General features: G+C 42.0%; 1 protein-coding gene across 1 annotated transcript; it reads right to left on the bottom strand.

The window, feature by feature from the left end:
* Positions 1-75: 75 nt before the first annotated feature.
* Positions 76-22839, bottom strand: CS (citrate synthase). Its single transcript, XM_068969814.1, has 11 exons — positions 22694-22839; positions 11559-11609; positions 10836-10943; positions 10060-10125; positions 9618-9749; positions 8823-9011; positions 3502-3701; positions 2531-2660; positions 2317-2418; positions 1907-2116; positions 76-1595 (listed from the first exon to the last, which is right to left on the bottom strand). The coding sequence occupies exons 1-11, from the start codon at positions 22733-22735 to the stop codon at positions 1425-1427; spliced, it is 1401 nt and encodes a 466-aa protein (XP_068825915.1). The 5' UTR covers positions 22736-22839; the 3' UTR covers positions 76-1424.
* Between the last annotated feature and the right edge of the window lie 863 nt (positions 22840-23702).

Raw genomic sequence — 23702 nt, 5'->3', positions numbered from 1 at the left:
ATAGGCTCAAGCATTGTTAATAAAAACATTTATTTTGCATTTTATACAGAACAACCTGAAGTCTGCATCATGACAGTTACCCAAGGGTTTACAGACAGTATTATCCATCTCAACAGCATGGTTCTGGGGATTAGGGATCCACACAAACACAGGCAGGAGTTGCAAGGGAGGAAGGGGGCACAGCAGGAGTGTATTTTTAATCCTTTCTTAAAAAGGCAGTAGAACCTTCTGAGTCACTTGAAACCTGTGCATATGGGGCTTCTAAAACAAACAGTGTACTGTGAGCTCTTGGAGAAGGGACAGGATAAGAACCTTGATAAATAAAGGGATATTGGCTTGTGGCAGGGGATGAGGAGGGAGGTTTACTATTTTTAATGTCCTCAGCCCCAGCACCTGATAGTCAAAGGAGGCCATGTCCAATCTTAAAAATCATTTCCCTGTTCAGAAAGAGGTACTAGTACTCCTGGGATCAGGCCATGATGATATCATGCTGGTCTTTCCTAAGTCCCTGTTCTATAGCCCACAGCATATTAAAGGGGAAAAAAAAGGTCAGAGGGTAGTGGTTTGTGTTCCAAGGAAGTAAAAACTTAGTTCACATTAAGCACTGATAAAGCCAAATAACTAGGAAAGACCACATATTAGACAGTGCTGTATATACCTGCTGAAAAGAGGTCTCTAGGAAGGACCAAGACGGGAAGGTCCACAGCAACCTTGGCTTGAGGTGCAGCAGGTACAGAAAATCTGGAAAGAGGTGAGTATTCAAGTAATGGGGAATAGAACACTCCTAGATCTTAATTTTAATAGGATAATTTTAAAAAAGAAAAATAAAAACCAAATATTGGTTGCCAGTCACAAGTTATACCATGGCCTTTATGATCATCTGGTAGCTTAACAACAACAAAAAAAAGGCCACAGCATCACCAATAGATCTTGCTAGGAAGTGTCTGTGTGCATGGGAGAGGTTAATGGGGCTTAGCACAGCTGACAATCCAACATGATTCCTATGGAAACAGAAGGGGCAGAGTCCTGGTTTGCTGGCCTGTTAAAGGGTGGACAGAGTAGAACCAAAAGCTCTGAAGTGACAGCAAATTCTCTGCACCCAGCTTTGACCTAGGGAAAGAGGAGCCAGGCTCTCACTCTGAAGATGGGGGTGAGGGCAAACCTAGCCCACGCTACATGCGTTAGTCCCGGTCATCCTACAGCTGACGGCAACTCACACCAGGCAGGGGAAGGGGCTGGTCAGGGGAGAAGGGGTTGCTTTTCTTCTTTTAAAAATCTTAATTTATATTTTAACCTCAAACTTATGATCAGTGCCTCAGATACAATTTAATCTTAAGTCTTTAAAAGCCCCGAAACAAAAGTATACTCTTTTTTTTTTAAGGATCCCTCACTCTCTGGTGGATAGTTTCCTCCCCGTCTTCGTTTCACCCTGACTTAGAGTCCACAAACTTCATCAGACCGTCTGTGCTCATGGACTTGGGTCTCTCTAGGGGGAAGCCTAGGGCTCGGCTCCAAATGAGCTGTGCTAATACACCTAGTGCCCGTGATACCCCAAACAGGACTGTGTAGTAATTCATCTCCGTCATGCCGTAGTACTGTAAGGTAAAAGAGAAAAAGTGTTAAAGGCCCACAGGTAGCTGCATGTACAAGTCCAGGGTGATTAAAAGCCTTAACCCAGTTAGCCTTAAATAGAAATGACTGGGAAAAGTATAGCAACTGGATTCTGAAAGCAAATCATCATCCCTTCCCTCCAGCCCACACTTTCTACACCACAGGCAACTTTATCCACAGGGTTAAGGAAGGAGGTGGGAGAGTCCTGGCTCTGACTAGGGAGTTGATTTTGTGCATGGCAGAGAACAGTAGGGGATGGTATAAATTAGAGGAAAGCAGGGAAGGGAGGACTCACCTGGAGCAGCACCCCGCTGTGAGCATCTACATTGGGCCACGGATTCTTTGCCTTGCCCTGCTCTAGGAGGATATTGGGCACAATCTTGTACAGCTGAGCAACCAGCTTAAACATGGGGTCCTGAGGCAGGTGTTTCAGAGCAAACTCTCGTTGACAGGTGTATCGTGGATCAGTCTTCCTTAGTACTGCATGGCCATAGCCTGGGACAACCTGCAAAGGATGGGGTCGGGGGAAAACCAGTTGTATTCTCAGGCAGAAATTTTTGCCTTTTCTAAATTCTTCAGGGCAGACAAATGGAAAAGAAATCTCCTCTAATTTAGGGAGTTATCGCATTGTTTTCTCCTTCATTCTTTCAATTTATTGAACTTTAGTCTTAGCGTCTTCCTTAGTTGCTGAGTATCTCTGCTCACCCGTCCTGAGTTGAGTGTGTTCCAGATGTAGTCTCGTAACTTCTCATCTGACACCTCCTTGCCAACTTCCTTCTGAAGTTGTGTCAGCCAAACAAGCACTTCCTATGGGGAAGGGTTAGAGAATAAATGTCAATGTATCCGCCAGGAGAGAATGCCAGGATCAGAAACAAAAGCATGTCAGTGAGAAAACCATGTAGCAGGAGAAGAGTCTTACCTGATTCGCCAGTCCATGCAGGGGCCCTGCCAGCCCATTCATGGCTGCTGCAAAGGACAAATAGGGGTCTGAAAGGGCACTGCCCACCAAGTGGCTGGTGTGGGCACTTACGTTGCCACCTTCATGGTCACTGTGGGGAAGTAAGAAAGGAGAATCAAGACCCAGAGAAAGGAGAAAAAAGGGGCAGACTCTGCTAACAGGGACCTTGCTGTTCTCTTACTGTCACATACTTGCCTAGCTATGGGTTCACACCAGCCTAGAGCCAGTCATTTATACATAAGCTCTTGTAAGAGATGTCCCAATGTTATTATCAGCCTTTGTTCACTAATCCACAGAGCTGGAAAGGTTACTGGTTGATGATGCCCAGCCTGTGTGCCATGCTCCCTGACTTTCACTGAAGCTTTAACAGCAATGGCCAGAAGAGGGAGCTCCTGGGAAGCCAAAGGGCTCATCTAAAGTGAACAGCTAGTACCTTTTCCTAGCTAGAAAGTGAAAGAAAGTGAAGTAAGTCGCTTAGTCGTGTCCGACTCTTTGCGAGCCCATGGACTGTAGCCTACCAGGCTCCTCTGTCCATGGGATTTTCCAGGCAGTAGTACTGGAGTGGATTGCCATTTCCTTCTCCAAGCTAGAAGCACTAGCTTATTCTTAGTGTGGTTATAGTAATCTCACTAGACCTCTTGTGCCTTTACCAGACCCCTTTCATGCTTTGTATCATTCCATATTCTGTGCTTCTGTCTCCTTGCTGCCTACCACCTGTTCCCAAAAGATGAGAATGTTAAGGAGCTTTTCCTTTTTTTTCTCTTGGTGCACTGTGCGGCATGCAGGATCTCAATTCCCTGACCAGGGATTGAACCCACACCCTCTGCAGTGGACGTGTGGAGTCTTAACCACTGGACTTCCAGGGAAGTCCCAAAGAGTTTCTCTTGATATTCACCACCAATCCAGCAACCTGGTGGCTGGGTCTCCCTCACCTGTGGATGGTGAGGTACAAGCGCATGAGCTCCGTGAACTGAGCATCAGTATAGCCTAACATGTTGGTGAAATTGTGGGACCAGTCCAGCTTAGGGTCAATGGCCCCAATACTGCTGCCCTCTCGGTACAGATTCCGGTAGATCTTTGCTGCAACACAAGGAAGCTTTGCGATCAGATCCATACAGTCTTCATAAATCAACTGATGGTGAGAAAAGGAAAATGGAGAAAAAAGAAGAGGAATTATCAACAAAGAAGAGTTAGGCAGGGATGGTGTCTCTTCTCCATGGATTGGGCTCTTGGATTGATACGGATATTTGGATTATATGCTGGGTGGTTATATATGGAGTAACAGCATGACCATGTAACTGAGTAACTGTTATGACCCCGGCACTGCATCACGGGAGTTACACATGGTATCCCATGTATATTAAAATAGAATTCCCAATTTTTCTCCATTCTACAAAATATATAATGACCTTTATTTTACAGAAAAGGGAACTGAACCTCAGAGCATTCAGTCAATGCCAAAGTCAGATTTCAAACGCTTACATGTTTAAACATGATCTTTTCCACTATATGACTTTGCACTCAAACAATATGCTAAGACATTAGGTTATTAAATAATTCTATGTTCCATCTTTTAAAGAAAATTCACCATATATGCTAAGGGTCAAACAGTGACATTCAATCATTAGTTATTAACAAAGGCTTCCATTTTTAAAGCACTTACTATATAACAGGTACTGTGCTAAATAGATTGTTTTCAGTTTTTTCTTTTCTTACAATAGTCCTGTAAGGTAACATATCCCTCATTTGTAAAAATTGGGGCACAAAGTTACCCACTCAGCTAATAAGCATCATCTAGCTTAAATTATTAACTCATGGCCATGCTCGTTTCATCCATACCCTTACTTTCCCCTCTCATCTCCCAAATTATTGAGTGAATCCAGATATCTCATGTATAACATGTAAATATTTAGGCATGTATCTCTAAAAGATAAAGATCCTTCATAATCAAAATCACAAAACCATTATCCCACTGAAAAAAATTTTAACAAATCTTAAATATCATTAACTAATCAGTATTGAAATCCCCCACACCTCATTCATTGATTAAAGCTCCCCCTCATTTGTTTGTTTTACTGAAAAATAGCCCACATTACAATTGTCTGATGTCTCTGAAGTAGTTTTTAATCAATTTAAGTTCCCTCTTATGCTGTCCTTTTTTAACTTTGCAATTTACTTGTGGAAAATCAGCCTCATTTGTTCTGCAGAATTTCCCTTAGTTTATATTCTGCTGGTTATATACCTGTGATGTCATTTAACATGTCCCTCTGTCCATTTTATTTCTGACAAACTGATAAGAGATAGAGGCTTGAGCAGATTCAGGTTCAATTTTTTTTCTTTTTTTTTTTTAGCAAGACTTTTTGATAAATAGTGCTATGTTCATTTATTAAGAGAAACATATAACATCTGGTTTTTTTGTGATGTTAATGGTTTGCTCAACTTTTATGTCTCAATTTTATCTTCTCATAGGGATTTTAAGTTCCTCTAGGGAGGAACTTATTAGGGTTTTTTTTTTGGCCATGCTGCACAGCTTTATGGGATCATAGTTGACTGACCAAGGACTGAACCTGCGTCCTCTGCAATGGAAGCAGAGTCCTAACCACTGGATTGCTAGGGAATTCCTATTTTTTCTGTTAGTAACAAAAAAATTCAGGAATTCCTTGGTGGTCCGGTGGTTAGGACTCGGCATTTTCACTGCCAAGGCCTGGGTTCAGTTCCTGGTTGGCTTCAGTTCCTGCAGCCAAAGAAAAAAAAAAAGAAATTTCTACTTTCAGCCATAGTACATAGGAACCATGGAGGAAATACTTGTTGAATGATATTATATAGTGCTGTCCTATCAAGCTAACTGGGTAAATCTTCCTGTAAGAAGTCATGAGCTGTTAGTTCTGCTGGAACAAAGAACAAAATCTATAATAAGTATCTTAAATGAGATAATCTATGTGAAGTCATCTATTACTCAAGTACTCAGCATTGAATTTTGTCAATGCCACCAAGATTCAATGAGAACACTGCCAAAATTACAAAGCTACTTGAAGCAAGAAGTACTTAGCTAACACAAGTTCTCAGGAGATTACTTACATGATAATCATACTATTAACCACACCTCCTTGCAGATTTAAATCCCCCAAGGAAGTAGATGTTTTCCAGAAGTAAACATCAAGGATATGCAGCTCTAAGGGACCTGGACTGATTAGCAGAATGCCAAGAACAACAAGATCCTGAGCTAGGCCAACTGGCATCTGTGGACTGTGTACTAATTTTCACAATTATTTGTGAAGTATGAATGACCGATTCATAAAGCAACTACAAAAAGATTGTTTCAACCTCTACCACTGAGGATCAAGTTTATGAAGCAGCTAGTATCAGACCAGGTCTGACAGTGTGGGATCTTTACCCTGCTTTTTGTAGTGGGAAAGCTGTACTGTCAAGAGATTCAATAGATAAACACGCTGACAGAGAACTCCTTATTTCTTCTTTAATAAGCTAATAAATAAGACTGAGGTGCTACTTAGCTACTGGTACTAACTCATTCTTCATCTTTAAACCCTCAGAAAAAAAAAAAAAGGACAAAACATGCCACCACCACAACTGCCTGGAATAAAGGTAACACAACTGATCACAATCATCACTGTGACCCAGCATCTCTATGGCTAGAGAAATTCTGGCCAAGTATTTAGCAAGCAATCATTTTTAAAAAAATTTTACTGGAGTATAGCTGATTTACAATGTTGTATTACTAATAGCTATCAATCATTATTAAGAAGACACAGAAAACGAAGAGTCAGTACTAATGGTGAAGAGACCCTGCTGCTGCTACTGCTAAGTCACTTCAGCCGTGTCCAACTCTGTGCGACCCCACAGACGGCATCCCACCAGGCTCCCCCACCCCTGGGAATCTCCAGGCAAGAGTACTGGAGTGGGTTGCCATTTGCAAACTCAATTCTCAACCTGGTCTCCACCAGCTACTAGCTGCATGACCCTGGGCATGCTACTTTATTTCTCTCATCTTCAACCTTGCCATTCAGTAAAATGAGAATAAACAGTAAGGTCTACCCCATGGGGTTGTTCTGATGATTAAATCAGATGAGTATAAGCATTCAAGCTGATGCTTTCAAGAGCTGTTTGTTAGGTGTTGGAATGATGACTTTAAACAGCTTCAAACCCTACACATACTGTTCATAGGCCTTACTAGAAAAACCTGATCTGTCAGCTACTTTGCAAATTTTACCCAATCCAACAGTATCTTAAGGCTACCTCACAGTTAAACAGCTTGTGCATCAGAGTAATCTCCTAGTCACAAGTGAAGTTAAGTCAATTACAAAAAGACCTAAAGTCATGTAAACTGCTATGGAAGGAAAGCTGTAGGCAGATCATCCTCTTGAGATATATGTAAAACAGCATGAAGTGATAATTCTAGAAGAGACTTAGATCACATGTACTCTTTAACATAAACTTTTAAACAGAAATAACCAGCTGAATGCTGTCATGTAATTCTACTTAAGCACAATGGTTAAATTAAGCGAGAGAACTAAATTGAAATAGTGCTTCAGTGACCTTTGAGAGAGATACAAGACGTGGCAGCAAAATGGCACCAAGTTCCACTAGAGCAATTACTCGAGCTAACTTTTGTTCAGTATGAACTTTTATTAGACACACACCCTGAGGCTGACGGATTTATCCGTAATGCTTATAAATAGTCTCCAGGTTGATAAAGTCCTGAAATACAATCTTTACCTCAAGACAGCCACCCTCAAATGACATCTCCCAAGAGGTGGCAGAACAACCAACCAATACCTGTACACTGAATCGAAGGCAAGAGCAAGCAGAGAACATTCATCTTCCTGATTCAGTAAAGGACAGTGTGAAGCAACGCAGCCTGGAAGGATACCTGGGAAATATCTTATAGGTATTTACTGCAAAGTATGAAGAACTCTACAATCGTCAAGGCAACAGCATCATAAGATCCTAAGTAGTAACAGGCACTCCTGAGTGGTCAGTTTCTAACAAACAAGTTTTAAGAGAAATCCTGGGCTTGATTTAACCTTTTCTGTTATGGTGACCCACACAGATAACAATGACTTGAAACAGCATTTTAAAAAGAAAATGAAAAGCAATAAATTCAGGTTATACAGCCTTCTGAATCTGCTGATTTGTGACTTCATAAATAAACCCTTGTGGAGATGTTTAGTCTGCATCATTCCTATACCTTTCTCCTCAAAGCCAACCAGACTAGTGTCAATTGTAAACTTTCTCTCCCTCTTTCCCTCAACAGCACTCAATTCTGTATACACAGCTGGTGCTGAGTAAACACTGACCAATCAAATGGAGTGGGATTTGCCAAAACCCCAAGGAGATTTCATCAGACAAGTGGGCCATACTATTCTATGAATAGTATGAACTCAGAGTGAACTCTTTAGGGGCCTTCTGGTCAAAAATCATTTAATGCATCTGCTTTGCCAAAAGGGACTTTTCCATTCCTATACTACCTGTCTCTAAATAAGAAACAAACAAACAAAAAGAAATGTCCTTCTGTAGACCTAGCCAGATAAACTGTACTTTACACAGTATTTGTGAGGTATTGGAAAGAGGATGGCAGGAAGTGTGTCCTACACACTAGGACAAGGCCCAACAATCTTCCCCTACTCTCACAACAGAGTTCAAACTGTGAAAGTCACACTGTGTTTTCAGAGAATAAAGCTCATTTGCTTTTTGCATCCTCATTCCAGGATACTAACTACCCTTCCACTCCTGACAGTTACCTGGATGGCTTAGCCCAAACTGTGGCTGACTGCACTTGGTCCTTCCTAGATTCCAGAATTGCCTTAGGTGCCATTCTTCCAACTTAAAAAGGTTCTCATTTGAAGAAGAGGAGAAAGGATCTTTTGGGGCCAGGGTATGTCTACTCTGCGAAACCTTCCTCAGGGACCCTGCAATTAAGTCACACCTTTATCAATATTCCTACAGTGCTGTGTACATACCTCTACTATAGCAAAATTACTAAACTGTAATTCTTTTTTTTACATGTATATAACCCTTACTAAAATCAATAATCTTGGTGATAGAAAGTATTCATTTATCTTTGTAATTCCAATGACCCATAAAAAGCAAGCCTACAATAAAATTTTGTTAAACGAATCTGTGGCATAACTCAGGGTAGTAATTTTCCTAAGGATTCTTCATTCCTTTTTCTTTCTTCACACTCAGGTCCTTTGAATCTCTATCAAACATCAATCATTACAGCAAAGTTTCCTACCTCCCAGTACTTGGTTCGGTTGACACCCTCTGAATATGCTCGGGCAAAGTTACTTTCACTGTTGAGAGCTGTAACAGCTGCACTGAGCTGAGACATGGGGTGTAGATTAGTGGGAAAGTTGTCCAGCATGGTGACCACGTGGGAAGGCAGAGCTGCCCTCTTTGCCCACTCCTGTGAGAGCCAAGATACCTGTGAAAAGGAAGACATCGCTCAGAACACTAGACAAGGGAAAAAAAGACAAATAAAAAGACAACAGGGGACTTCCCTGGTGGTCCAGTGGTTAAGAATTTGCCTTCCAATGCAGGGAACATGTTACTGGGCAACAAAGCCCACATGCTGCAGCTGGAGAAGAGAGAAGCTCACGTGCTCTAGAGCCTGTGCCCCACAACTAGAGAAAGCCTGCGCATGGCACGGCACAGCACAGCCAAAATTGAGAAAATGAGAGAAAAAGAGAATGAGTATTCCCTGGTGGCCCAGTGGTTAGGACTCAGCACTTTCACTGCTAGGAGCCTGGGTTGAATCTCTGGCTCTGAGTAACTTGCAAAATGGTAACAAAGATCTTACAAGCTGCCTGGTGTGACCAAAATAAAAAATTAAAAATAAAGAAAATGAAAAGACTAACTTCAAGTAAATAAAATCCAAGAGATTTCAATCCAGTCCACTTACAAAGCAGAACTCTGCTCTGATTTCCTTCCCCTCTATAAACTACCACCCATAACCAGAATAATATTAAGTGCTTGAGATTAGAAAAAGGCAAAGGAGGGGAATGAGAAGGGCTAATGTCCTTCTGCTTACCTGTTCCTCTGCTGGGATTTGTCCAGTTACCAGCAGCCAAAATAGGCCCTCTGGCAAGGGTTCTTCACCCCCCTTAGCCTTTGGCAGCAGTTTCTGGCATTCAGGGATGCTATAGCCTCTAAAACGGATGCCCTTGAGGGAGAGGAGTAAGGATTACAACTCAACATAAATTGACTGATCTCACTTTCTTCAGACCTGTCAACAAGTTACAACTTTCAAATTGTAAATCTTCAGGTAACTTACTCTTGCTTTGTACTTTTACTAGTTGATATATTTAAAAGGTAAAGTTATTCTTCAGCTATTCCATATGTACCTATTTTCACCTCTCAAAATATATAGGTAGGTGCCCTATTTTGTTCTCCTCACCCTTAGTGATTTAATCCATGGTGTGCACAACTCACTAAAGTCAGTGATTACTAGCGATCGACAGGAAGTCTCTTACCTCATCAGGATCAAGAACTGATGTTTCATATACCAATCCCTTCATGCCTCGCATGCCACCATACATCTAAAGAAAAGAAGAGGATGTAACAAGTTGTCCAAGTAATTCAGGCAAGAGTTTGTTAGAGCTTCATGGGATCTGGGGGAGGAAATTTAGTCTCTGACTTGCAAAACTTTGGGAGACTTCTGAGTTAACTTTCTATAGAATATAATTTTGAAAGGAGAACTGCTAACACTGGAAATGAATTTTTTAAGTTGAGAAATCACTATCTTTAGTGTTTCTGCCTATGCTCCCTTTTGTTATTTTTTTCTCCTGCCCACTCTTCTCCCCTCATTCCCACCAACCAAAGTAAACAGAATGGGATTGACTATAGGGAAAGAAGATGGAGATCAATGGCTAAACAGTGTTATGAAATTATCATCTGAGCTGCTGAGATTCTCAGAACTGAAGAAAAAACCATCCTAAAGCTGTTCTATAAGGCCAGCTAGAGCTATGGTCTAACTGGATGATCAATTCAGAGACAGAGAACCTTGGGCCCAAAAGCTGAGGGGTTGGGAAGAGTAATAGAAACTTCATTCATCCTTTCCCATACATGAATTAGGTTAGCCTCAACTATGAAATCTGTGGAAAAGAACAGTCTAATTTCTAACAGACACCATTAGCTTTAACATTTCCCCATGTGGGGCAGAATGCTCTGAATGGTCAGTGAGGAGGGTGGTGCTTCTGTCCCAGTGTGTTGCCGAGCTCCTTTTCCAGGCAAACCCCACAGCCCTCACCATGTCCACAGTGATCTGGCCCACCACCGTCTTGCCATGTTGCTGCCTGAAGGCCTTCACTCTGGTCTGCTCCTTAGGTATCAGATCAGCCAATATGTCTTTCAAATTCTAAAAAGAAAGTAGAAAGGCTAAGTGATAATCAAAATATTGATTGTATTTCTGCAAAGTTAATATGTTAAGACTGATTTTTAGAATTTGGCTTTCTCTGTCAGGGAAGCCTGGTCAACTGCTCTGTACAGATAAGGGTAAAAGAATTAGGCAGAGGAAGAAGGGAATGGGGAGTTGTTTAATGCATACAGTTTCAATTTGGGAAGACAAAAGTTTTGGAGATGAATAGTGATGACGTATGTGAATTACTTTACAATTTACTTTACTTTACTTACTATACCCTAAACTATAAACTTGAGAACAGTCTATTTTCTAATTAGTACCATAAGCTCCAGCCATTTCCTTTTATGGGACAGAACGTTTTGAATAGTCAGTGAAGAGAATGGTACTTTCGTTGAAGTACATTATGGAGCTACTCTTTCCAGCCAAAATCCCACAGCCCTTATCATGTCCACAGTGATTTAGCTATCTTAAAATAGCAGTAGTAATAATGGCTATAACAAGAGTCCTGGTCACCTCCAGGAGACACTTGGGATAATGATAAGAGCCTGGATGGTAGCCCACCCAAGGGTCCCGCTGCCTCAATGATCCTCAGTCCTCTTTTCCAAACCTTACCGTGGAAGAAGCACTGGCATGCCGGGCAGCAAGAACAAGACAGGATGCATTCTGCAAAAAAACCACAAAAGCTTATACAATCATCCTCCTTCCTAAGTATTAACAAGTAATTACAATGACTCAACCTCTCTCTCTTTATTTTAGCCTCTGTGGACAGTTTGACATATGAAAGCTGTATAAGGCCTTGAGCAACCTGGAAAGAATTTCCAGTCTGGAGGCAGCAGCTTCATCTGCACTCCCCGAAGAGCCTCTCCCATCACCTGAGTTCTAAGGGCTGGGCTTTGTTAGGCGTAACAGAAACGGCACAGAGGCAGTTGTTAAAGTACCCAGTCCTTCAAAAATCTAGCTTTCCATAGCTCTGAGGAGCCCTGAGAAAAGCAACGAGGAAACTGATCAATCCCTTGACCGGGCTGCTAATCTCTCTTCAGCACCTAGTCCTTTGGCAGCACTTCAACCTCTCCAGTCTAGGAAAGTCCAGAGGGGAAAGCAACCTTTTACAACACTACCTGAAATGCTCCTGGAAAAAGCATGGAGAAGACAGGATATCTACAAAGTAACAACCAGACTGCTCAACAACAGCAATGGAAACTAGAAAACTGGTAAATCAGCTTTAACATACTGAGAGAAATTACTAGACTTGTGTACCCAGGTGAGAAAGAAAAACTCTTAAAGGAGGCAAAATAAAGACATTTCAGGTAAACAAAACCTGAGAGTTTATCACTTACACACCTGTACCAAACAATTTTCTTTGAAATTGAGGTATAGTTGATGTACAGTGTTCTGTAAGTCTCAGGTATACAACATGATTCATAATTTTTGAAGGTTATAGTCCATTTATAGTTATTGCCCCACTTCACTCTCCCCACTGGCACCCATTAGTTTATTCTCATATCTGTATTTTTCTTTTTTGTTATATTCACTAGTTTTCTTTTTTAAATTCCATGTAAGTGATAAACAACATCTGTCTTTCTGACTTATTTCACTTCACATGGTACACTCCAGGTCCATCCATGTTGCTGAAAATGGTAAAATGTCATTCTTTTTTATGGCTTAGTAGTATTCCATTGTGTATGTAACACATACATCTTTATCCATTCCTCTCTCGATGGACAGTTAGATTGCTTCCATATTTTGTAGCTAGGCTATGTTTTTCTATATTTAGACAGAGTTGTTTTTTCTCCCCAAGAAACACAACTTTCTATGAAGATTGCTGAGTTGCAACAGAAAGTTCAACACTGCCTTTGAAAAAGACAACCAGTTGTACTACTACCAAATTGTAAGGACTTAGGCAAGGAGGCTGACTTTTCTTCATGAGATTATTTTGAAGATAAATTAGAAAGTAAAAATAAGCCCCAGGGTCCTCATCTATAAAATGGTGCTGATACCCACTATATCCCACAGGGCTGTCTTGTGATGATTAAATTACAACAGTTTACTTTGCAAACTAAAGATCACACACACACACACACACACAAACCATGCAACAAGTCTATACCTCTCCTTTTGCCAAAAGGTTAGAGACACTTTTTTAAGTAACTACAGTCATCCCTCTGTATTCAAAGGGGAATTGGTTCCAGGACCTCCCCACCCTCAACAGATAGCAAAATCTGAGGAAGCTCAAGTTTCTTACATAAACTGGTGTAGTATTTGTATATAACCTATGCATATTTTTCCATATACTTAAAGTTATCTCTAAATTACTTATAATACCTAGAGCAATGTAAATGCTGTATAGTTAGAAGTACAAAGTAAATGCTATGCCAATAGTCAGCACATGGCAAGTGAAAGTTTTGCTTTTTGGAACTTTCTGGAATTAAAAAAATATGTTTGATCCGCAGTTGGTTGTACTCACAGGTACAAAATCCATGGATAAAAAGGGCCAACTGTATTGCATTGCTGTCTGATTGTGCTAGAAATCATCTGAACTAGTGGTATTGTATAACTTCCAAAACACTACATGCTTAAGGTTAGACTGAGTAGTGCCTGAGGGTTTTAGAATTTCATACCCCTCTTTCTGCTGGGGCAGGAGGAAGAAATGAAAAGGGAAGAGACCCTTCAGAAAACTTTATTTTAAAAAGAACCGAAAGAAAGAGAAGTCACTCAGTTGTGTCTGACTCTTTGTGACCCCATGGACTGTAACCTGCCAGGCTCCTCCGTCCATGGGATTTCCCAGGCAAGAATATCCAAAGCTAAATTCAGAGAACACAAGGCAAGCTAATGTGGCCCTAAAACAAAGGGGGAAGCCCTCAGATTGTTAATGAGGACTGCTTGGGACTCCTCTCATTAAATTTTTAAAGAATCTCCTCTAGCTCACTGAGGACCATTTGGGCAGAAAGTACACAGCACAAATAGCTATTTAGCCTGTTCATCCCACACGGGGTGAATGGGAGTGGACCCAGCACTCAGGAAATACCTATTTCCTTTATCTTACTAGTCATCAAAAAGTGAACAAGGGAAAACCTTGAGTGGGTTCAAACTACTCTTCTACAGCACTTTCCATGTTCAAGCTATCCCATGCTCCACGGTCCCACAGATCCCCTATTATAGAAGCCCCATCTCCTGGAGACCACATCAGCACTCAGCAGACCCTTTAATTGTGGGTAGTTGGTTATGTGGGTTTGCTTTTAAAGAGGCTATAGGGGAGATGGCTATACCATCTGAGAGAAAAAAGAAGTTGAAATCTCTCCATAATGATAATTTTTTCACTTCTAAAACATCTTTAAGTTTCTATAATGGCTGGTTACTTCACTGGCAAGAGGAAGACATTGTAAGAATAATGTAAGGTTAAATCTTAGGCAAAAGAAAAAAAAATGTATCCAAGCTAAGCTGACAGAATGAAAGCCTGATCTTAAGATGAAAATGAAATTCTCTCAGAATGGAGGTTTCTCTATTCCACCAATATGCCTGTATGAACATTAAACAAAAACAGTTTTTTCCCCTTAGAAGAGAGAACTACTAGAATCAATGAGCTTCCCTCTCTTTTTACTTCACTTAAGGTTGAAAAAAAAGGAAATCAGAAAGAAAAGGGTGGAAGGTCAACTAACAAGGCTATAAAAATGCAACATCATTTAAAGGCATCAGATGGAAAGTATCACCATACTTCCACCACCAGCAAAATCTTAATTTCCTTTGTAGAGCGTGTCTTTGCCATTTAATGAGGCACCTCAAAGTAACTTCAGGAGAGCTGATCTCAACTGTCCCTAAGCTCCATCTGCAACACTTCTTAGCCAGATCTCCAATTTGCAAAAATAATGCTAGTGTGTGAACAGCATGGCTATGTAGCTCCAAAGTGAAGGTAGAATATTCTGTTCCTACTATACTTCTGGTTGTGTGACCCTAGCCAAGTCATTTAATCTTTCTGTGCTTTAATTTCCTTATCTCTAAAATGTAAACAATCTACCTGAAAAAGAATTCAAAGTAAAGATAGTAAAGATGATCCAAGATCTTGGAAAAAGAAGAGGCACTGATCAACACACTATAAATATTTAACAACTAACTAAAGAACAAACAGATAAACAATAAGTTTAGTCGTGTTCAACTCTTTGCAATGCCATGGACTGTAGCCTACCAGGCTCCTCTGTACATGGGATTTTCTGGGCAAGAATACTGGAGTGAGTTGCCATTTCCTTCTCCAGAGGACCTTCCCTACCCAGGGATCAAACCCGGGTCTCCTACAATGTAGGCAGACACTTTACCATCTGAGCCACCAGGGAAGTTAAACAATACAATAACTTAAATAAGAATCAATAGCAGAATAAGTGACACAGAAGAAACAGATAAGTGAGCTTGAAGACATAAATGAAAAAAAGAAATGAGGACAGTCTGAGACCTCTGAGACAATATTAGATGCACCAACATTTGCATTACACAGGTCCCAGAAGGAGGAGAAAGGACCTGAGAAAATATTTGTAAAATGGATATAACTGAACCTACCTCAAAGCACTGCTAGGAGGGTGAATTAAGTCAATATTTATGAAGCACTTACGATCATGCCTGGCACACAGCACCAAGGGCTCTGTATTTGTTATTTAATAAATACAGAAAATTAAATAGTATGGCTACTTTCCAGCACTCTTTAATGTCAAGTTTAGTCATATTTTAGCTCACCCTGCAGCCTAGGGGGAAAGAAAAACTAAAGAAATATGATGGATTTTAAAAACAATCAATATGGATAGAATATTGGAAAAAATTCAGGTTAGGATAACTTTACCTAATGATGTAGAAGACAGAGCACATGGCTTGGAATTAGGAAAGGAAATCTGGGTTCCAGTCCCAGCTCCATTACTAAATAACTGAGACATCTAAAACAAAACTATTACTGTTTCCCTTTCCCTCTCCACATCTAGGATAACACTCAAGCTACTTGGCTCCAAAGTCTGATCCTAAGGTTCCAACAAGGACATATATATAAAGGTACATAAAAACCTTGCTATTTAAAAAATATGACTGCCTGGCCAGCAATATTACCATTACCTGGAGCTTGTCAGAAATCCAGAATCTTGGGTTTCACCTCAGACCTACTGAATCCAAATCTGTAGTTTAACAAACTCAGTAGGTTGATTCCTATGAACAGTATTTAAGTTTGAGAAACAACCATGATTTAAAGTGTTAAGCAAGGAAGCAGAGGGGAGAACACCAAGAGTCTAGGATGTGGTGTTATCAAGACTCAAGGCCTAGATCCAGGTCCTGCTACTATTCAGCTGTGCTACCATGGCTCTATGGCCTAACTTCTAGTTTCAATTTTGACATCTCAGAATTGGTAATAAAGCCAATTTCAGGGTAGACAAGTGGACTATATGAAATAATTTGCTTGAGAGCATCTAGAACAGTGCCTTCTGCATAGCTGAGATCAGTAAGCATGTTTCTTAGTTATGTGTCGGCTTATTACCTGCCAACTTGTGTCACAACTCTCTCGTGGAGCTGGATCCCAGGAAAAAGACAGTCAAGTCTGTGAATAATTCCCTGTAGCTGAAGAACAGGAAATAAAGCCCCAACTTTCTGAAGGGCCTCCTGACCAACAGAAGAGTCTCAGGGAGAGGAAACAAATTTAACTAACTATAATCTAACACCAGCAGGAGGTGTTAGAGGGCGGTCCTACCTTAGGCTACACACCTCATCTCATCTACCTCCTGGCTGCCAGTGAAAGCTGCTAAATGGCTTTTGTACAGTGCATTCAGGCTATACTCACAGATAGAACAGGCCAGCTTACAAATCTCTGAGTCATCCCGGAACTATCAACTCCTAGCTCCTCCCCCCAGTTCTGGAGGTGTGGCAACTGAGCTTTGGCTTCTGGTTACGTGCCACGTGTGGAGTCATCCTATGGGAAAGGCAGCTGTCAGGTGAATCAGGGAATCATCTCCCTCAGTAGGTCAGCTGCTTCATCGGGAGAGATGGTAAGAGCTACTTCCAGAGATAAGGGCCAGGCTCACAGCTTCTGTCTGCCAGAATTCTCTACAGGGTGGTGGGAATTACCATCACTAAAAGGCTTTTTCAAACCCCACATGCTGCCATCGCATGCCAGTAACTTTTAGTGAGGGGGCTATTACTGATAGAAATGGGCTGCAGCTGTCAAATGTGCTATGCTAGGATGCAAAAATACAATTAAGGGAACCTCTATCTTAAAAGGCCAAGGGAGGAAAAGGACAAATAAAACATGCAGGAAATTCTGCCGAAGATTTGCTTATAATACTTTAGGGTATTGGCCAAATCCCTTAACAAAAATCAATTAAAACTACTCCCTTCTCCCCCAGATTCTGCAAACAGTAGAATTCCATTTGGATAAGCGCTTACTTAATAATGTAGTCACTTCTCTCTTACTCCTCTTAGCCTATTATCATCATTGATCCACATCTAGGACCCTTACTCTACAAGGGAAAAGCCAAATTTCCTTCAATACTCCATCAAACACACATTCAGAACATGTCCTGGCACATACCCAGGAGCTCCAACATCAAATTTGTGAGCCTAAAAACTACTGTGTATAAAATAAATAGGCTACAAGGATATGTTGTACAGTATAGGGAACATAGGCAATACATAATATTTATAAATGGAATATAAGCTACAAAATTGTGAATCACCATGTTGTACACCTGAAATACTGTAAATCAGCTACACCTCAATTTAAAAATTAACTTTAAAAAAACTTGTGAGAGACGCTCCTAATTTTATTAGAGCCCTTGTCCATTAACAAAAGATCAGAGCTTGCCAAGCCAGCAGAACTGGCTTAGTTGATGAAACAACACAATTCTCTAATAACTACAAGAAAAATCTTGTGCTATGAAGGCTTGCAGTGCAGAAGAAACAACTTGCATTAAGTAAAAACGAACACACACAGGACAAAGACTCCTCTCTCCCCAGAACCAGGTCAGAGAACTAAAGCCATTTAACATCTGTGTTTCACAAGGGTAATACTGGAGGTCTACCTGCACTACTTGGTCAGGCCATTCAACAGCCTGAGCAGAGAAATCTTTAGCTTTCGTACTCTGATGCCCTTCATACTCACAAGAATTCCCTTAATAATTCTGCCCAACTCCCATTGTCTAACAGACCCTTCTCTAAAGGTTTGCTGATTATTCAATGAAGAAGACTGCAAAGGACACCAATTCAGCCTTAGGAGAGAACTGAATCCTAATTTTCCTTTCAGAGAAATTCTTATTGCTCTTTAATAGTTGCTAAACACCTATCTGACCTGACCTGCCCCTTGAGAAATCTGTATGCAGGTCAGGAAGCAACAGTTAGAACTGGACATGAAACAACAGACTGGTTCCAAAGAGGAAAAGGAGTACATCAAGGCTGTATATTGTCACCCTGCTTATTTAACTTATATGCAGAGTACATCATGAGAAACACTGGACTGGAAGAAACACAAGCTGGAATCAAGATTGCCGGGAGAAATATCAACAACCTCAGATATGCAGATGACACCACCCTTATGGCAGAAAGTGAAGAGGAACTAAAACGCCTCTTGATGAAAGTGAAAGAGTAGAGTGAAAAAGTTGGCTTAAAGCTCAACATTCAGAAAACGAAGATCATGGCATCTGGTCCCATCACTCCATGGGAAATACATGGGAAAACAGTGTCAGACTTTATTTTGGGGGGCTCCAAAATCACTGCAGATGGTGATTGCAGCCATGAAATTAAAAGATGCTTACTCCTTGGAAGAAAAGTTATGACCAACCTAGATAGTATATTCAAAAGCAGAGACATTACTTGGCCGACTAAGGTCCGTCTAGTCAAGGCTATGGTTTTTCCTGTGGTCATGTATGGATGTGAAAGTTGGACTGTGAAGAATGCTGAGCACCGAAGAATTGATGCTTTTGAACTGTGGTGTTGGAGAAGACTCTTGAGAGTCCCTTGGACTGCAAGGAGATCCAACCAGTCCATTCTGAAGGAGATAAGTCCTGGGATTTCTTTGGAAGGAATGATGCTGAAGCTGAAGCTCCAGTACTTTGGCCGCCTCATGCGAAGAGTTGACTCATTGGAAAAGACTCTGATGCTGGGAGGGATTGGGTGCAGGAGGAGAAGGGGACACAGAGGATGAGATGGCTGGATGGCATCACCCACTCGATGGACGTGAGTCTGAGTGAACTCCGGGAATTGGTGATGGACTGGGAGGCCTGGTGTGCTGTGATTCATGGGGTCACAAAGAGTCGGACACAACTGAGCGACTGAACTGAACTGAACTGAAACACCTATCTAGAGAAAATAGTCTAAAACAGACTATAGCTACTTTTGAAGTCATTTTAAAATAATCACTAGTTAGGGACTTCCTTGATGGTCCAGTGGTTAAGAATTTGCCTTGCAATACAGAGGAAGCAAGTTCAATCCCTGGTTGAAGAACTAAGATCCCACTTGTCAAGGAGCAACTAAGCTCATGTGACACAGCTAGAAAATCTGTGCTAGATTCTGTGTACTGCAACTAAGACCCGATGCAATCAAATAAATACATGTTTATTTTAAAAAATCACTAATTAAAAAAAAAGCCCAAACACACACACACATATATATTAAATATAGTTACAACCAAAAAGGACTGCATGTGGCTTTACTGGCCCAACAGGAGGGGATCACCAAAGCAGCCAACTGAGACACTTGAAAAAACACAAATTTCCAGACCCACCCCACCTCAGCTGAACCAGAATCTGCATATAGGATTCATAAATGTGCAGTGTAAACAAGCCACCCCAGTTGATGATGTGCACTGTGAACTTACTCACAGATCTTTAAAATAATAACATGTTAAAAGAAGTATAGGAATTCAGGCAAGTTCATGGAAGAACTGAAAAACAGATCCTAAGATCTGCTGCTAAAGTTGTCTCTCTACTGGTTTTAATTTCACTCAAATACTATTCAACTCTATTACATAAGGCATCAAAAGCAGGGCAGAAGGAATTACTCTGTGGCTTTAGGAAGCTCCACCAAGTCTGGTTTCCCGCCTTCTGCCCACTTGGAATGTCAGCCTTCCCTTCTGATTACCTGCTTAATCCCTGCTTATGTCAATGGCTCCCCACACCCACGCATTCAACGCTACCAATCGAAAGACCCCAAGGAAGAACAAATACAATCACTCCACCACTAGCACAGGCTGAGGCATCGCTCTCCACTGGTCATCTTTGATTCATCCAGTAAGCCATCAGGCAGTTGCCATTACTTTGGGTAGAGAGAATCAAAGAAGTTTGAGAGTTTGCCCTTAACAAGTTTTAGGCTTTAAGCTTAACTAATATTTCAAAGGACAAATTGACTCAGTTGTGTAGAACCCAGTTTCAGGTTTGAATTTACAGAAGAGATGTGTAGTGGTGTGGGCTTGCTGTAAAGTGTCTTGAAAAAGTCTAGAAATAATCTATAAACACTTTTGGATTGACTTAACTAAACTAAAGTTATCAAACAGCTTAGAGGAATAATTCTCAAAGATACAAGAAGTAGGGCTGTCTGTCACTTTGGTATTAAGAATGCAGAAGTTAATTGGTGGATCTACTCTAATTCCCAACTCAGATCACCTATGAAAAGAGAGCACAAAGCGAAGGTACCCACAGCTAATACTAAAGCCATTGCTTACTAGAAATTCATTCAGATAAACAAGAAGTCAAATAACCTTAAGGCTCTGAATGAGGTGGTCTCTTCAACTCAGGTGCTCATTAAATTACCTGACAGTGGGCAGGGTGGAACAACAGAACAATTATTAGCATTTGTGTCTCCTAGCAAGGTTAAAAAGTTTTCTCAGAAAAGTGAATTACACCTGACTTTGAGAATCAAAGTGGTAGGCTAGAAGACTATTTTTGCCTTCTAAACCCTACCTTAATAGCAAAAGAAAAACTGAGCACCATTAAGCTGTAGGCTAATCTGGAAAGTTCAGGCAGGTGCTAGCAATGCTGTCAGATTGAAAGACTTCTTGGTATTCTGGCTATACTGCTTAGATCTCAGGGAGTTTCCACTCCTTGGTCTGTTGAGCTTTTTATAAGGGTTGAAAGCCTTCTAAGGGCTTCCAATATACAGGTTTCTAGGATCCTCAGGTCCAACAGGAAAGTAAACAAAAGAATAATGATCACTACAATTAGGTTGCCTTGTCAATTCAAAAACTTTCTGAGTTTCTTTCCCCAGAGGTTTAAGAGAAAAACTAAATTCAAATGTAAATTCCAAAGGGAGTTTCAAACTGTAGAGTTAGCAGCTCTGGAATGAGCTAATTATAGTATCTCCTATTCTGCCAAAACACTATCCAGAACTTGTTTCATTTCCCAAGAGGTTTCCTTTCCCTGTTCCCTGGTAGTGGAAGGAACTACCATCAAGTGAGACAAGTATCTCCTAAATGATCAGCCTCCACCGTGCTGCTGCTGCTGAGTACCTGGAAAAACCTGTAAATGCTACAGGCTTTAACTTATCTGCCAACCATTCAAGATAACACACTGTAAGCCAAAACCTTTCTAGGTTTTTCCTTTCCTCCCCTTAGGTGCTGGCAGCTTTAATTTGACTGCAGAAAAAAGAAGTGTAAGTTCTTTGCCAGAGTCAAGGTCACTTGTGGGACTGTTCCTGTTTGGATTAGAAGGCTGGGACCCCTCAGCACACCAGTCTTTCTGTTTAAAGGACCCAGTTACCCAGAGACAAAGGTAATTTTGGTAATATGAAATTGAAAACATTGTGTAAGCAATAATATTCCTTATGATCTCAATAACAAAAATCAAATAAAGGGCCCCCCATGGCACTTCCCTGGTGGCTTAGACTCCATGCTCCCAATACAGAGGGCCTGGATTCCACCCCTGGTCAGGGAACTAGATTCCGTGTGCTGCAGCCAAATAAATTTTTAAAAAGTAAAGGGGTCCCCCAAAAGAGGAACCTTTCTTGGGTAGAGCAGACTTAAAAGCAACAGTAAAACTCAAGTGAGCAAGTAGTAGGACCGGTCATGTAACCTTGGAATTACTATCTCCCGCCCAGTTATCTTCACTTATCAGCCTGCAGTTTATAGGAACAGTTTTCCCCAATCACATGCGATAATCGCAGAAGGTTCTACACAAGCCCTCCACCCTACCCAAGCTCCTCCTATATAGAGTAACTGCAAAAGTCCCAAGGACAAAGAGGACCCGAGTCGCATTCCTCCAGAAGGAACTGCTATGCTTGGTCACTAAATGCTTAAATAACTGGGTTGGAGAAGAGGAAGCCGGCAGTTCTGAACCTGACAAGGACCTCTCTACCCAGTCGAAGCTGAAATTAGCCACGGCTCCAGCTCGGGCCCAGGATAGAGAGAGCACATTTGCTCACCCGTGCCACTTCTCTTAGCCAGCCCCTTCTTCCAAACAGGCTCTTTCCCTAATCCCAGTGGAATACATCTATGTTCTTCACTCCTTTTTCCAAGGCCAAGCAGCCCCGCCTCTTCCACCCTTGACACGCGTGGTGACAGCTCGGCCCGGCCTCCCCACCGGCCCAAGACCTCAGGCCAGGGCGGGCAGCACTCACTTCACCCGCAATGGGCCGGAAGGCACATAGCCCTGGAAACTCTAAGCAGGGCAGGCGGCCAGCCAAGCGCAGGGCCCCTTTAAGACGCGCTGGGGTGCGCCTGGGTAGGGGAGGGAGACCCCGGACTTGAGGGCCTGCAGTCGCCTCAGCCCCACCCTGGAACCGCACGGTCCCTCCTAGATGCTCACCTTAGTTCCGAATAGCCGGGCGGCCGCAGTGAGTAAAGCCATGGCGGGCGAACTCGGGGATCTGCCAGGGAGGGAAGAAGGGAAGAGAGCTGCGGCAGGAACTAGAGGCGCCGCCGCTGCACCAGAGGCCGCGCGGACGAGGGGAACAAGGTTGAAAGGAGGAGGCTGAGGGATAGAGTAGATGAGCCGGCGGCGGCGCCCAGCCCGGGGTCCTCGGTGAGGCCCCGCCTACCGCCCGGAACCCGGTCCCGCCCCCTCCCGGGGGACACGCCTCGGACTCGGCCATTGGTCCAGTGTGCGTGGGGGGGGCGGGTCCTAAGCCATTGACAGCAGTTGTGGCGGGGAGGATTGGACCGTCCGAGGTAGGCTAATTGAGGGTGGATGGGCGGGGGGAAGCGTGTAGGTGGTTAAGTATGTGCCTGAGAACTCAGTTAACTTCCTTCTTAGGCTTTTCCCCTTGCCCTTAACACGTTTAGGATTAACTGTAAGGTAGCTGTTAGAAAAAAAAGCTCCAAGGACTTTGACCTTTGAAAGGTCCTCGGAAACCAACCCCTTACTTAATACTATCACGGCAACTGATCCTACTCCATTGGCATGCTTTCTTGATCAATGTCATTTGTTAATGACTTAATGGCCATAGACTAGGTGACATCATGTGGACACAGGCTATGATGCCAGAATTAGCTACTTGGAAATCATTTGAGGTAAGCAGAAGCCGTGGTATTATAGATACCAACAGATCCTAAAATGTGGAGAAGGAAAGCAAACGCAGGAACCTGAATATCGGGTGGTCTTTGCCAGCAGTCAGTTCTGTGATTAGTGCCAGGAAACCCAAGTCTATGAAGTGTTATTTGCTTAGTCCTGTCCTACTCTTTGTGACTCTATGGACTGTAGTCCACCAGGCTCCTCTGTCCATGGAATTCTCCAGGCAAGAATACTGGAGTGGGTTGCCATTCTCTCCTCAGGGGATCTTCCTGACCCAGGGATCAGAACCCAGGTCTCCTGCATC

This window comes from Capricornis sumatraensis, chromosome 4 (assembly GCF_032405125.1).
Source record: "Capricornis sumatraensis isolate serow.1 chromosome 4, serow.2, whole genome shotgun sequence".
Lineage (NCBI taxonomy): Eukaryota > Metazoa > Chordata > Mammalia > Artiodactyla > Bovidae > Capricornis > Capricornis sumatraensis.
Note: the sequence above shows the minus strand (reverse complement) of the source record. Positions and strands in the feature narration are given on the sequence as shown.

What these genes read in the sequence shown, in the direction of transcription:
- CS (XM_068969814.1), bottom strand. Translation starts at nt 22,735, where the DNA reads ATGGCTTTACTCACTGCGGCCGCCCGGCTATTCGGAACTAAG. An exon ending in CCCGGCTATTCGGAACTAAG is followed by an intron (nt 11,610 to 22,693) that starts GTGAGCATCTAG and finishes GTTTTTTTGCAG; the next exon opens with AATGCATCCTGTCTTGTTCT. An exon ending in AAATCCCAGCAGAGGAACAG is followed by an intron (nt 9,012 to 9,617) that starts GTAAGCAGAAGG and finishes TCCTTTTCACAG; the next exon opens with GTATCTTGGCTCTCACAGGA.